The 13,076-nt window shown below is 41.0% G+C and overlaps 1 protein-coding gene across 1 annotated transcript in view; it reads left to right on the plus strand.

Annotated features, from left to right (window-relative positions):
* The window catches only part of Col6a6 (collagen type VI alpha 6 chain), a 141,127-nt gene that overhangs the window by 122,917 nt on the left and 5,134 nt on the right, over nt 1-13,076 (plus strand). Inside the window, exons 36-37 of the mRNA XM_013159804.3 lie at nt 407-1,078; nt 3,677-3,770. Of these exons, the coding sequence (XP_013015258.1) occupies nt 407-1,078; nt 3,677-3,770 (766 nt within the window). The remainder of the gene's footprint in view (nt 1-406; nt 1,079-3,676; nt 3,771-13,076) is intronic.

Here is a 13,076-nt window from a genome sequence, read left to right on the forward strand (position 1 = left end):
ATAAAACAATGATAGTGTACTGATGAAGGCCATTGGTTTAACCTGTATTTTGTCAGTCTAGAAGGACCACAGTATAAAACAGAATATTCTTGCATTCATGAGCTAAATTGCTCACTTCAAACTTCATAAACACAGCCACGATCAAACTTCTCTTCCAAAAAACTTATTTAAAAACCAGTAACATTACGAATACAGTGTAGGAGACAGGTGGATATAAAATCTGTACTTTTCAGAGATAGATGCAAGCTGTATACTGAGGAATTTTGCTGTTACTGATATTAAAATCATTTTATAACTGATTTAAAACATCAAAGATTATGCAGTTTGCAAATGTCAAATTAGTTGAGGTATGATTTTATTTTTCTATCCATATCTGCTTTGTAACCTGAAGTGACTTGGTTCACAGATATGTGCAGGCCAGATACATCTTGTGACCAAGACAGACCGCTCCCTGCAGAATCTTACATGGATGCTGCGTTCCTTCTGGATGGCTCCCGGAATGTGGGAAGTGCTGAATTTGAAGACATAAGAGGCTTCCTAGGGGCACTGTTGGAGCACTTTGAAATCACCCCAGAGCCTACAACTTCTGTCACTGGAGACCGAGTGGCCCTGCTGAGCCATGCGCCTCCCAACTTCCTTCCCAACACCCAGAGGAGCCCAGTTAGAACTGAGTTCAACCTCACTACCTACAGCAACAAGCGCCTCATGAAGCGCCACGTGGAACAATCAGTTCAACAACTGAATGGAGATGCTTTCGTTGGTCATGCCTTGAGGTGGACTTTGGACAATGTCTTCTTAAGCACACCCAATCTGAGAAAAAACAAAGTTATATTTGTGATATCTGCTGGGGAAACCAGCTACTTGGATGGAGAAACCTTAAGGCAAGAGTCTTTGCGAGCCAAGTGCCAGGGTTATGCCCTGTTTGTGCTCTCCCTTGGCCCTGCTTGGAATGACAAAGAACTGGAGGATCTAGCCAGCCACCCTTTGGACCACCACTTGATCCAGCTTGGTCGAATCCATAAACCTGATCACAGATATGGCGTGAAGTTTGTGAAATCCTTTATAAATTCAGTCAGGCGTAAGTCACAAAGTTGTTCTTCCCTACAGGTTGATTGTATATACTTGAATTCCCCCCAGTAAAAGGCTGATGAGCTGACACATATTCTTGGAAACCTTTTGTCTGTTTTCAAGGAGAAAGGAAAATATGCAATAATGGGTGGTAGGAGGGAGGAAACCTCTGATTCCTAACCATTTAGTTTTCTGGCTCATCTTTTTTATGCCTTTGGTTCCTATGGAGAAGAAATCATAACAGCTATTCACACATCTGCCTGCATGAAGCAGTGCAGTCTGGGGTGTGGAGGTCACAGCCCAGACTCTAGGTACAAGTAGAGCCCTTGCCATACAACATTAACGTGCCGCCCTTCGGTGGAAAGTTCAATCATTTAACACTAAAATAGAAAGCCAAAAAGAAGTTAAGCAGTTCTTGGCTTTGCTTTTGCAAAGTTTGAAGTGTTAGGAGATACCATTTCACCTGTCAGAATGAAAGATATAGGCTCACAAAACTTTCCTCGCCTTATTAATGATTTTTTAATGATGCCAGTAATTGGTGTAACTGGTGCCAGTAAAAAATAAACATGGACCATATTTCTTGGAGCCAGCTTACCTTGAAAATATGTAACTCATTTTGAATGCGACAGGATGAACTAAAAGGAGACTGACGAGCACTAGGTAAAAAGTTCTGAATGTTTTCATGGTAAGTAGTTTCTTGAAGTCTAGAAACAGAAAACCGAACACACTAAAGAGCCCCCAACTGTGGCTCAAGGTCCTGGTTACATCTCAAACTCGTCACTGATGTTCCATGGTGAGATCAGTTAAAGCCAGAAGGACAATGACTTGTGTAGGGTGAGGTCAGAGGGCTTGGACATTGCTGAGATCATTCTGCGGCCTTTTCTGTGCAGATTTGGGTTGAGGCCCACGAAGTGCAGCACCTATGGAGCCTGTTAGAAATGTAGATTCTTGGCTTCACTGCAGGGATTCTAAACCAGAATCTGCATTTTATCAAGATTCTTAGGTGACTCCTGTGCTTGTTATGGTCTGAGCAACACTAGTGTGGGAGCAGTAGGCTCCCAGAATGAAATTGATACCATTATATTCTGGAATAAGAACCTGAAAAAAAGCTTGAAAAAAATGGGGGCAAGGGATCATTCTGATGGAGGTATTCACAAATCCTTTGTAAGGACAAAACAAATGAATATCTCAAAAGACTCGGATCAATACGAGGTTTGAAGTTGGAAGGAAGTCTTAAAACGCAGGCAGAGATAGGAAGATCCCAAGTTCAAGCCTAGCCTGAGCAACTTAGCAAGACCCTGTATCAAACAAAAAGTAAAAATGGGCCAGGATATAGTTCCACACAAAGGCTCTCAGTTCAATCCAGTATCAAAAAAAAAGCATTTTTTCCCTTGGTTCCTCATAATTCTTGGTGGTATTTCATGGTTTCTCAAAAAAAAAAAAAAAAAAAATGTCAGATGAAAGCCACCATTCCTTCCACCCACTAAAAAAGGGAGGAGATATTTTTTTAAAAAGTACTTAGAGTACAGGAGATATATAAAATATAAAATGCTTCTGAAGAGATGCAGTTCCCTTTCTAGAACTTAGAGACCTAGAAATCCTCAGTCTTTACAATATAGCCATAAAGGTGGAGGGAATCCTCTCCCACGCACTCACCCTCACCACTGAACAGGAGCATACGCTCTTTAGGCACTACTCTGAACAGCTCATGGTTCAGTGCCAGTTCTGAGAAATGATACAAGACGGACTGCCCAGGTCACTGCCCTTCTAGAGCTTCACAAAGCTGCACTGGCCACTCCTACTTAATATACTGCTGTAGCAGAGCAGGCTATCAAGTGCCATCTACATCAGAATTAACACATTTTCTGAGTGAAGCAAAACTGCTGTCTAACCATTTGAAATTTACTAGTCAAGACAGGTTAAAAACTAAAACCCAGGTACCCAATAAGGGTGGCATCCCAGTCTTGGGCAGTTCAGCTCAGAGCACCAGTACTTTGTATCACAGCTCTGGAAACCGTGCGGTCTCACAGCTCAGGACACACTTGCTACTCATGGATGACAACCCCACATCATTAGGAAAAGATTTAATAGTGTTTGACTTAACACTTTAAAAGATGTGCATTTATAAAGTTTCTTATAAAAATCACCTTTTCATGGTACAGGCACACCTTATTATTATGAAAAATTAACACACTCTCAGATGAAATGAGTAACTAATGAACGACACCCAAATGGTACTGGCACTGTCACTAATGACACAGACCATAAAGGGAACGTCCTTTTCCCTTGGCAGTTTAACACTCCACGGGACTACATATAATCGTTCTGGTTAGTTCACATCAATTAAAGGACAGATCATTGGGCCTGGCTTGTGCTATCCCTTCTAGTGACTAACTCCATGATCAGTTAAGTGGTTGGATTCACCTCTAGGATCTGAAGGACCTACTGTCTGAAGGCTAAACCCAGAAGCTCCCTGAGAAAGATGCTTTCATTTCCTGTGATGACTTTGATGCAGCTGGAGACAATGAAGTAGTGCTGTCTAACAGCACAGACTGCAGTCACGTTACCAGGCACAGATAAGAGACTCAGGTCACCTTTTCTCTTCCAGGTGCAATCAACAAATATCCACCAATAAACCTCAAGGCAAAGTGCAATAGGATCAGCCCTACAGCCTCCAGGCAGACCCCACGCCTGTTCCGAAGGTATCAGCCCCTCCATGTGATTTGATAAACACGCCTCTCTTTCTCCTATTATCTTTCCTTCTTTTCTTGTCCTTTCTCCATCTTATTTGGACTAAAGCTACTGTTATATTATATTAAAATATAACTCAAGGGAAGGCCTTTTTATTAACTAGGTTGATCAGAAAAATTACCAAATAGATTTTTTTTAAAAAAAAAAAATTGGAAAGTCTGTTGAAATGAAACACCCAATGGGATGCCCTAGTAGCAAGAAGCATGTCTAATGACCAGATTCTGGTTTCTAACCACCATTCCCCAGGGAGAGAGTGCTAGGTTTTCGAGTTCCTTAGAAATACACAATTCCAGGGAATGAGGATTGCTGCCTGGAGCAAACAGGAAGCAAGAAAATACTCAAAAACTAACAGTATCATTTCAGGAAGACACATGAGTTGCCATGAAAGAATTTCCTCCCTACCATTGACCTAATCTTATAAAACTTGAACATCAGAAAGAATAATGATAGTAATGAATTATAACACTAAAGTTTTAAGATCCACAGGTCTATAAAGATACCTCCAAAAAGAGACAGGAGAGGAAAGGCTCTTCTTGATAAGAGAAATTGACTAATACATGTAAAGAAAATGATAGAACTGAAAAAAATTGCAATATCTAATGTATTAATGCTAATCACAGAATAACTGATCATTAAGGAGTGCTAAAACTATTATATCAGAGATTGAGGAGCAAGCTATTTAAAGATCCAGCAGTATCCCCATAACCAGGCTGGGGTTGTGCAGGGGAACTCACACAATTGCCTGTGTGGGGCCCTGGAAGGAAATGTTTGAACTGAGTCAAACAATGAGAAAATCCTAGGCACTCCCAGAACGTGGAATGTTCTCCAGAACACTTGCCTATACAAGGTGTAATGAAATGTAATGAAATGCCTCATAGTTTCATGTAATGAACAGAAGAATATGGATTGGGGTACTGTTCTTGAAAGGGAGACACAAAAGAAAACAGTCAGATGTTATTGTGTGACTCCTGACTGGACCCTAGGTCAGAAAAAAAAGCATGGATATAAATGCCATTGGAGGAGAAATTGGGGAAATTTGAGTATGAACAATAGATGTATGATGTGTTTGAATTGTGTGGATTTCCTTGTAAATAGTAATAGTGTTATGTTTGTAAAAGGGGATGTCTTTGTTCTTGAGATGGTATGTAAAAGAATTTAAGAGTAACATGCATGATGGGCTATTACACATACATGTATGCATGTGTGTATATGTGTTTACACATCTATACATATGAATACATGTATATACTCATAGATGCATGTATACATACATAGAAAGAAAGAAAAAAAGACAGTAATACCTGGAAATTCTAAGTTAAAGGCATGCAGATAATTATGGTTCTATACTTTCTGATTTTCTTTTCTTTATTTTTGAAATGCAGTCTTACTATAATTGCTCAGGCTGAGTCCAGACTTGTGATCCTCATGCCACAGCCTCTCGCAGTGTTGGAATTGTAGTTGTGTGCTACCACTCCTGGCCAGACCCTTCCCTTCCCCTCTCCTCCTCCTCCTCCTCTCCCCTACCCTTTTCAGTCCCTTCTCCTCCCCTGGTGCTACATTCCTGCCCTGTTCTGAGCCGGCTTCCCTGATTTGTTAATTGGCCACCCAGGTTGAACTCTTCTTTCTAATCTTCTGTAAGCTTTAAAATTCTCAAAATAATAACTTGTAAAGCTCAACGAAGGATTAGAGAAAGTAACAAATACATCTTAAGAGAAACATAATGAATGAGGAAAAAAGGTTGGAAAAAATTGGAATGCAGAGATAATTACTGTAAGAGATTTAGATCTAACTCAAATTCTACAAAGCTAAAATAAAAAGCATAAATGAGACAATACCTAGACACAAAGGGATGATTATCTTTACAGATTGTATGAAAAACAGGATTTACAGATGAGGACAAGATAAGGTGTAATAGACAGGATTTTAAAAATCCACAACATTTAGGCATGGTATAGTGAAATACAAAACATAAAAGAAAACTGAAAAGTAGCCCCTGCAAAAGACCAGATCACCTACAAAAAAATTATAATTAAGCTGGCAGCTAAATTACTGATCATAGTAATAGTGAAAATGACAAGTAGTGTCCATTTATACTAATATTTAGTATCTAAGGTAGTGGAATACGATTTTTGTCAACTTAGAAAAACTGGTTTTCAAAATAATACTAAAAAAGATAGTTCAAATTTTAAAAAGTTTATCGGAAAAAGATCTTTATTATGGAACTTCTAAAAGGTACATAAGGAAAATAAAAATGATGGCAATAGGAATGAGATAAAAGAAGTAATAGTGATAAAGTAAATCCAAACAAATGTATTTTTATTTTAAATTTCCATTTAGTTATTTATTTTGCAGTGCTCAGGATCTAACCCAGAACCTGTGCATGCTAGGCAAGTGCTCCACCGCTGAGCCTAACCCCCATCCAACAAATGTATTTTTAAATGATAGTATAGTAACTGATTCGTGGGGCTACCAAAAAGCTGTACTTGTCAACAAAGACATGAAAATAAAACATTTGTTACCTGGTGGTTTTACCCAAAAAACAAAACAGTTGTACTAAGACTATCAGTATTAGTAACAGTCTTATTTATCCATTATTTATTTATTTTATTTTTTATTTTTTTATCAGTACCAGGGATCGAACTCATGATCACACACTTGCAAGGCAGGCGCTTATGCCACTGAGCTAAATCCCAGCCCCAATTTATCCATTATTTAAATGAGTAAAGACACTTAAAATGAAACAATCTATTAAGATGAAATATAAAACTCTATATGGTGTGTTTGAATTGTATGGATTTCCTTGTGAGTAGTAATAGTGTTATGTTTGTATAACAGGATGTTTTTGTTCTTGATACAGGTGTGAAAAAATATTTAAGAATAACATGCATGATGGTGTAGTATGATGGGATGTGTGTGCACATATATGTATGCATGTATTTACACACCTATACATACAGATACATGTATACATACATATACTCATATGGATACATGATATGTGCATACATATGATATATGCATACACACATAAAGATACAAGTATATACATGCGCATACATAAAAACTAGCAAGATGCTGATAGCTGGAGAATTTTTAAAGATTATTTTATTAAAATATTGTTTTAAAATGATGCGTGAGCAAAGTGCGGTGGAACATACCTATAATCTCAATACTGTAGGAGGCTGTAGCAGGAAGAATGCAAGTTTGAGCCCAACCCAGACAACTTAGTGAAGCTCTGTCTCAAAATACAAAGGACTAAGGACATAGCTGAGTGGTAGCTCACCCCCAGATCCAATATCCAGTGCTGGGGGTGGATTGGGGGATTGAGGCCTGGAACTTTAAGAAAAGAAAGACAGGTGAAAAGGGAAAACAATTATATAATTCACAGGAAGTAAAATGGAGTTGTGGATTCTAGGAACTTGTATTATTTGGGATAGGAGTTAGGTTGCTGAAACATCACATTCTTTTAAAAGCATTGAAATTTTTGAGGGCACACATGAGAAAATACAAAGTAGAGAGCTCTAAAAATAAAGCAAAGGATAAAAATGAACAATATTTTTAAATGCCAAAAGAAAAATTAAGATGAAGAACAATAAAAGGCACAAAGAAAACTGAATCAAGTTCGTTTAAATATATCAATAATCACAAAAAATACAGACTAAGTTTGTCAGTTACAGTCAGAGATATAGATTTGATTTTAAAAATAAATTAATGGTTTTTAAGAGACACAGCTACAATATAAGGAAATGGAAAGGTTGAATAAATTAAAAAAAAAAACACCAGGCAAATGATTGACTTGACTGAATAAATACACATAGTATCCTGCACAGGAAAATTAGACATTCATCTGAAGAACACCCAACAGTAACTGCTGGGGAGAGGCAGAGAGTCTACAGGTGTTTATCGCACAATTTTAGCATATGGAGTCACACAATCCACACTGACCCCGGGCAATGACATTAAAAACTAAATGCAAGTTTTTTAAAGCCTAAAAGTAATATACACTTTCATATTGAAATCACAGTTCTAAATTAGCAATAGAGCAAAACCATAATGGAAATTTTAAAGTGTTTCAGAACTACAAGTTAATCAAAATGTTGTAGGTCAAAACTTGCTGGAATTCATCAAAAATGATGAGTTAGGAAGGTCTGCAGTATTAATTCCTAAGTTAGGGAAAGTTTTCAAACCCTGAAAGCTAATGAGCTAAGCATTGCCATTAGGATTTCAGATAAGGAAAAGAGAGAAACCCAAAGATAGGGAAATTAAGAATAAGAGTAGAACCCAGTGGTTTTAAATATACAAAAGAGTATCGACAAGGGCTAATATTAGTTCCTTTAAGTCTTAATAGTGTACATATGAATGTTATCTTTTGCACACGTGAATATTATTCCTGTTTTTTAAGATCAGTAGAGGGGTTAAGAAGTTAAGAGTGTTGATTTCTGTAGTGAAGTCATTCTGTACCGACACACACAATCCCACCCACCAACTCAACTCAGCGCGCACCAGCCTCCGGGACTCACGTCGGTGCCATTCTTTGACAGGGTGTCTGCCCTACCATGCAGCTGTCGAGTACACGGGAGCTGCACCTCTTTCAGGCCTCTGCCAGGGAGGTCCAGTCACCTGCAGTGCGAGCAGCGAACACTGAAGTCAGGCCCGCAAACAGGCGAGTGCCGTCAGTGCTAGGAGAGCAGGGCTCCCCCTGCTGGCAGTGCCCAGCGGCTCAGAAGAGGGACACAGGGCACCCTGCTCAGGCTGGTGAATCTGCATGCCAGCAGAGTGGGCCTCATAGCTGGTGTGAGAGCAGTGCTGAGGCACATGTGGTACATGCTACATGCTGGCAGCTTTATGGGCCCTCAGCAGAGCCCTGCCGTTAGGGTTTGGTGGTATGTACTTACTATTAATGGGGGTGAGGGTGGCAGACGATGCTGGAGTTTGAATCCAGGACCTTTGCGCTGATATATATCCCCAGCCCGTGTTTCACTAAGTTGCCGAGACTGGGCTGGAACCTGTGATCCTCCTGCCTCAGCCTCCCAAAGTGCTGGCAGGTATTATAGGTGTGCACCACCACCCAGCTTCAATGTTGATTTTGAATTTTTATTTTGTGAGAGCCAATGGGCAGTAAGGCATGTTGGGGAGTTGGGACTGGGACCCTCTATCCACCTGATATTATGGTTTGGATCAAAAGTGTCCCCGGAAAGCTCATCTTTTCAAAGGTGGGGCATGTGTTTCACGTGTGTGCAGCGTGTGTCTAGAACACATGAATACACGCTTCCTGGGGAGTGGATGCAGGCATATACTGCATTTAGTCCTCTGTGCTTCCTGGCCCCTCCTCTCCCTGAGGTGGGGCTTTTGGAAGGTGACTAGATCACAAGGGCTCGGCTTCATCAATGGATGAAACCAGATTCATAACTGATAGCATTAGTGGGTGTTGACCAGGCCTAGTTGAAAGAAGTGGGTCAGGGGGGCGAGGCCTTGGGGATTCCACTGTCCCTCTCTAGTGTCCTCCCCACTGGCTCGAGGCTAGCAGCTCCTCCTGCCACACTTTTTAGCTGCTTCTGCTTTGCCACAGGCCTAACGATAAGGGAGCAGCAGCTGAGCACAGACTGACAATTGTTCCTTCAGACCCCCTGGCACCTCCCAACTCCCTGGGCCTTTACCTCCTTGATAAGGGGCCTAGGCACAAATGCCCAAAGAGCCGGGGTCATGCATTCTGGAGCCCTGGGACAGGAGTGCTGCAAGCAGGAAGCTGGTGGTGTCACAGGTGGTCTTTTGCCCACTTATATCCGTGTACCCATCATGTCCCAGCCAAGAAGTGGTGACATTCTGGGGGTTCAGATCTCTGCTGAGGGTTAAGACAACCAGCTAAGGGGAAAGGCCGGCTCAACTTCCAGGCGGTCTTCTAAAGGCTGATGGGAGGGGATTCCCAAGCCATGGGGCATAAGTGCCCATGGGAGTCTGCACTGCCCTGTATTAGAATCTTTGTGCTGCTGGAGCTGGACAGCATTAGGCTGTATGTACGTAGCCAGCCACAACTCTAAGGGCATATGCCAAAACCAGCCTCCATAATGAAGAGGCATTTGTGGAAAGCATTCTGCTTTCTGTTTGAAGAGCAGGAAGAGAAGATTCACAGTGCTTTTGGACAGGAAGCTCCCCCCTTCCATACTGCCCTAGATAACACAGCTTCTCCTAAAACCTAAAATGGTGGAACAGCCGGGCCATCAAGGCACTGAGACATAAAATCCATAACACTATCTGTTCTCTGACTCCCTGATGGTACTACAGACCAGGAATCCCCTGCCTTTTCCAAGCGACCAGACTGTAATAAAAGGTAACAAGTCACGCAGCTGTTCCTGAAGCTCCCTGCCTGGGCAGTTCATGAGAAGTGAGCTAGCACTGAATGCTTGGCACTGAGAAGGATGAGGCTGTCTGGCCTTACAGATGATTTGCCCAGTCCTTGGATGACGTGCCTCAGAATGAGCTCATTCTGCCGTGAGACTCTGAAGAAAATCCAGAAAGGCTGGCTCTTATCAGATGGAAAAGGAACTGAACCTAACCATAAGCAACTACGGATGGCCAGAGGGTGACCTGCAGGCAACTCTTGGTGTAAGCAATCAGATCTGCTCAGAGACCTTCAAAGAAAGCCATCTGGCTCACGCACTCAGGGAAGCACTTGTGCCAGACTCCAAAGCAATGACAGACCAGAGAAAGAATGACTAAACTTTAAGACTGGACACAACCACCAGTGCCGTTTGAATAACATATCTGTGCTTCCCTAAGTGGGTTTTCTGAACCCAGAAAAGATAAAAAGATTTCTGGCACTGAAGCAATCTCTTCTGCATTTTCAGTGCATAAAGGAAGCAGGCTGATTTCTAATATCTGTTCATGGAGGACATGGTGGCCAACAAGAGCCCAATCTGTACTCAGTCCCCAGAACTACGACACTCACTGTCGTATCTAGAACTTGCCACATCTTCCTATTTATGAGCTTTTTACTGGAACTGGGCACAACTTACGGAATTAATTTGACTATTGCATCTTTGTTTCGTACCTTTGACCTATGGTTGGAGCTACCAATCAGCAAAGAATTACCTGAGCAATGTATAGTAGGAGAGAGACAAAGCTGGGTAATCAAAATATTCTCATCAAACATGTAAGAAATACAACTGCTGTGTCGTATAACACAATGAAAAAAAGCCTAGAAATCTACTGTTCAATCCTTTGGAAAATACAAATATTTGAGGGAGGAAGAGTTATGCCATATTTAAGCAGTTACCAATTTAACAGTTTTTAATAAAGTAGGTAACAAAGACAACTAAATGTGTCTTAAAAGGGGGGAGCAAGAGGTGGAAAATATCACCAAGAGAATGAAATCATGAAAAGTGTATTTCAGATTCATAAGAATGCCCTGCCCATGTTCTCTGAATACACTCATGAATGGGGGGGGGGGCTTTAATTCATAGCACTCCTGCTTTGAGACTTATAATGTTATAAGTCCCCAAAATGGGAGAATGAGAAATTTTTGCATTGAAATTTAGCTGTGGCTGCTGTTCTTGGTAACTGGAAGTCTGATGAACTTGGAACACCCGATAGCACTGACAGAATGAACTAAGAAGCTCTGAGTCAAGTTCCTGAAGCCCAGGAATATAGTATATGCTGCAGAGAGGCTCTGGGGGTCTATGTAACAGGAATGCACAGTTCCTACTGTTCTCACGTTCCCTTCACCTCTCACTCTCTCAATAGAGGAAAAGGATAAACTGGATACATTTTTAGGTAAATGGATGCACATCAAGACCATAATCTTAAGTGAAATAAATCCAACACACAAGTTTAAATATCACATTGTTTCTCTTATGTGAGAAACTCAAAGCATAAATAAGGAGCAAAAAATAAAAGGTAGATGTTAGGAGTAGGAAAAGAGAAAAGAGAGAGAAAAGGGGTTTTAAGAGTTGAAAAAATGGAAATAAAGCTTTTGCAAATGGGGAAGAAGAAGAAGAGTTGGCAAAGCAGGGAGGGGAGAGGAAAGGGACAAAAGAAAGCATTCAGGTGTTATGTACATGTACAAACTCCACACGGCAAATGTAATCATTATGTGCTAAAAGCATGTACTAATAAAAGATTATGTTCCAGGGAAGGGGGTGTGTGTTGTACATGTGTATGTACCAAAGTAATTTAGCTTGAACTTGCCTGCTTTCCCACATACTCATTTTCTAAATATTAACGTTTTGTGGTATGCCAGACTTCCTAGCTGGTGAAAACAAAAAAACATAAAGAAGTGGGTCCCAGTGAGTCCTGCCATTGTGCTTATGAAACACTCTTGAATTCCGTTGGTTTCTCCTCCCTTGACGGCAGTTCAGCCATTGCTGGTTTCTCAGCACTGACAAACCTCTTTTCTCATGCCATCGGCCTCTCCCACGTCCACTGTGTGCCTGCTACATGCTGGGCTTCTCAGACCTTATCTTCCAGCTGGCCCCAGCTCGTCGGCCTTCCTGTGGTCCTATACCCAGATTCCATAGCATACACAGTATTTCACTTTCTACTCCAAGTATGTCTGCAGTTCTCCATAGTGTTCTAAATAAAAACCTAGGTCAATGAAGTGACATAGGACACCTGGTTGGGATAGAGCCCCAACCTCCACTGATCTTCCCCCTCTGTGCACCTCAGTTTCCTCATTTGTTTCCAACCAACAGAAGAGGTAACTAGGCTAGGAGACTACAGCTGTTGCTTATGTGGGTTGTTTTTACCCCAATTTTGAACCTAAAAAAAATGTCTGTCTAGATAAATGGTTTGCCTAGAACTTGGTATGTGAAAGAAAGGAAGATGTTTTTGATCTGAAGATCTCTCCCCTGCACCCTTATATAATTAAGGTCATTTTAAGTGGCTCCATTTTCATACTGCCCAGTACACTAGCCAACCAGCTATACAAGGTCATATAAATACGGATCAATTAAAATTAAAAAATCAGCTCCTCACTATTTGTTTAGAGTGTCTGATGGTCACATGTGGCTAGTGGCTGCCACACTGGCCAGCGCAGTGATCAGGCATTTCCATCAGCATAGAAGGTATAGGCTAGAATTTGGTTACTATCAGCTTCTCTGAGTCTCTTATCTCTCAGTTGGAATTCAAAGCATTTCAGAGTCCAACTCAGGCTCTCTTATATTGTTGGTTACTCACGGATTCCAATCAGGTTCTATTTCTTTGTCCCCTATCATACCTAACACTGCCTTTCACAGAGCAGGTACTGAACATCTGAATGGATG

The sequence above is a fragment of the Cavia porcellus genome, unplaced genomic scaffold (assembly GCF_034190915.1).
Source record: "Cavia porcellus strain 051 isolate PalLab524CR breed Dunkin Hartley unplaced genomic scaffold, mCavPor4.1 scaffold_5, whole genome shotgun sequence".
NCBI classification, from domain to species: Eukaryota; Metazoa; Chordata; class Mammalia; order Rodentia; family Caviidae; genus Cavia; species Cavia porcellus.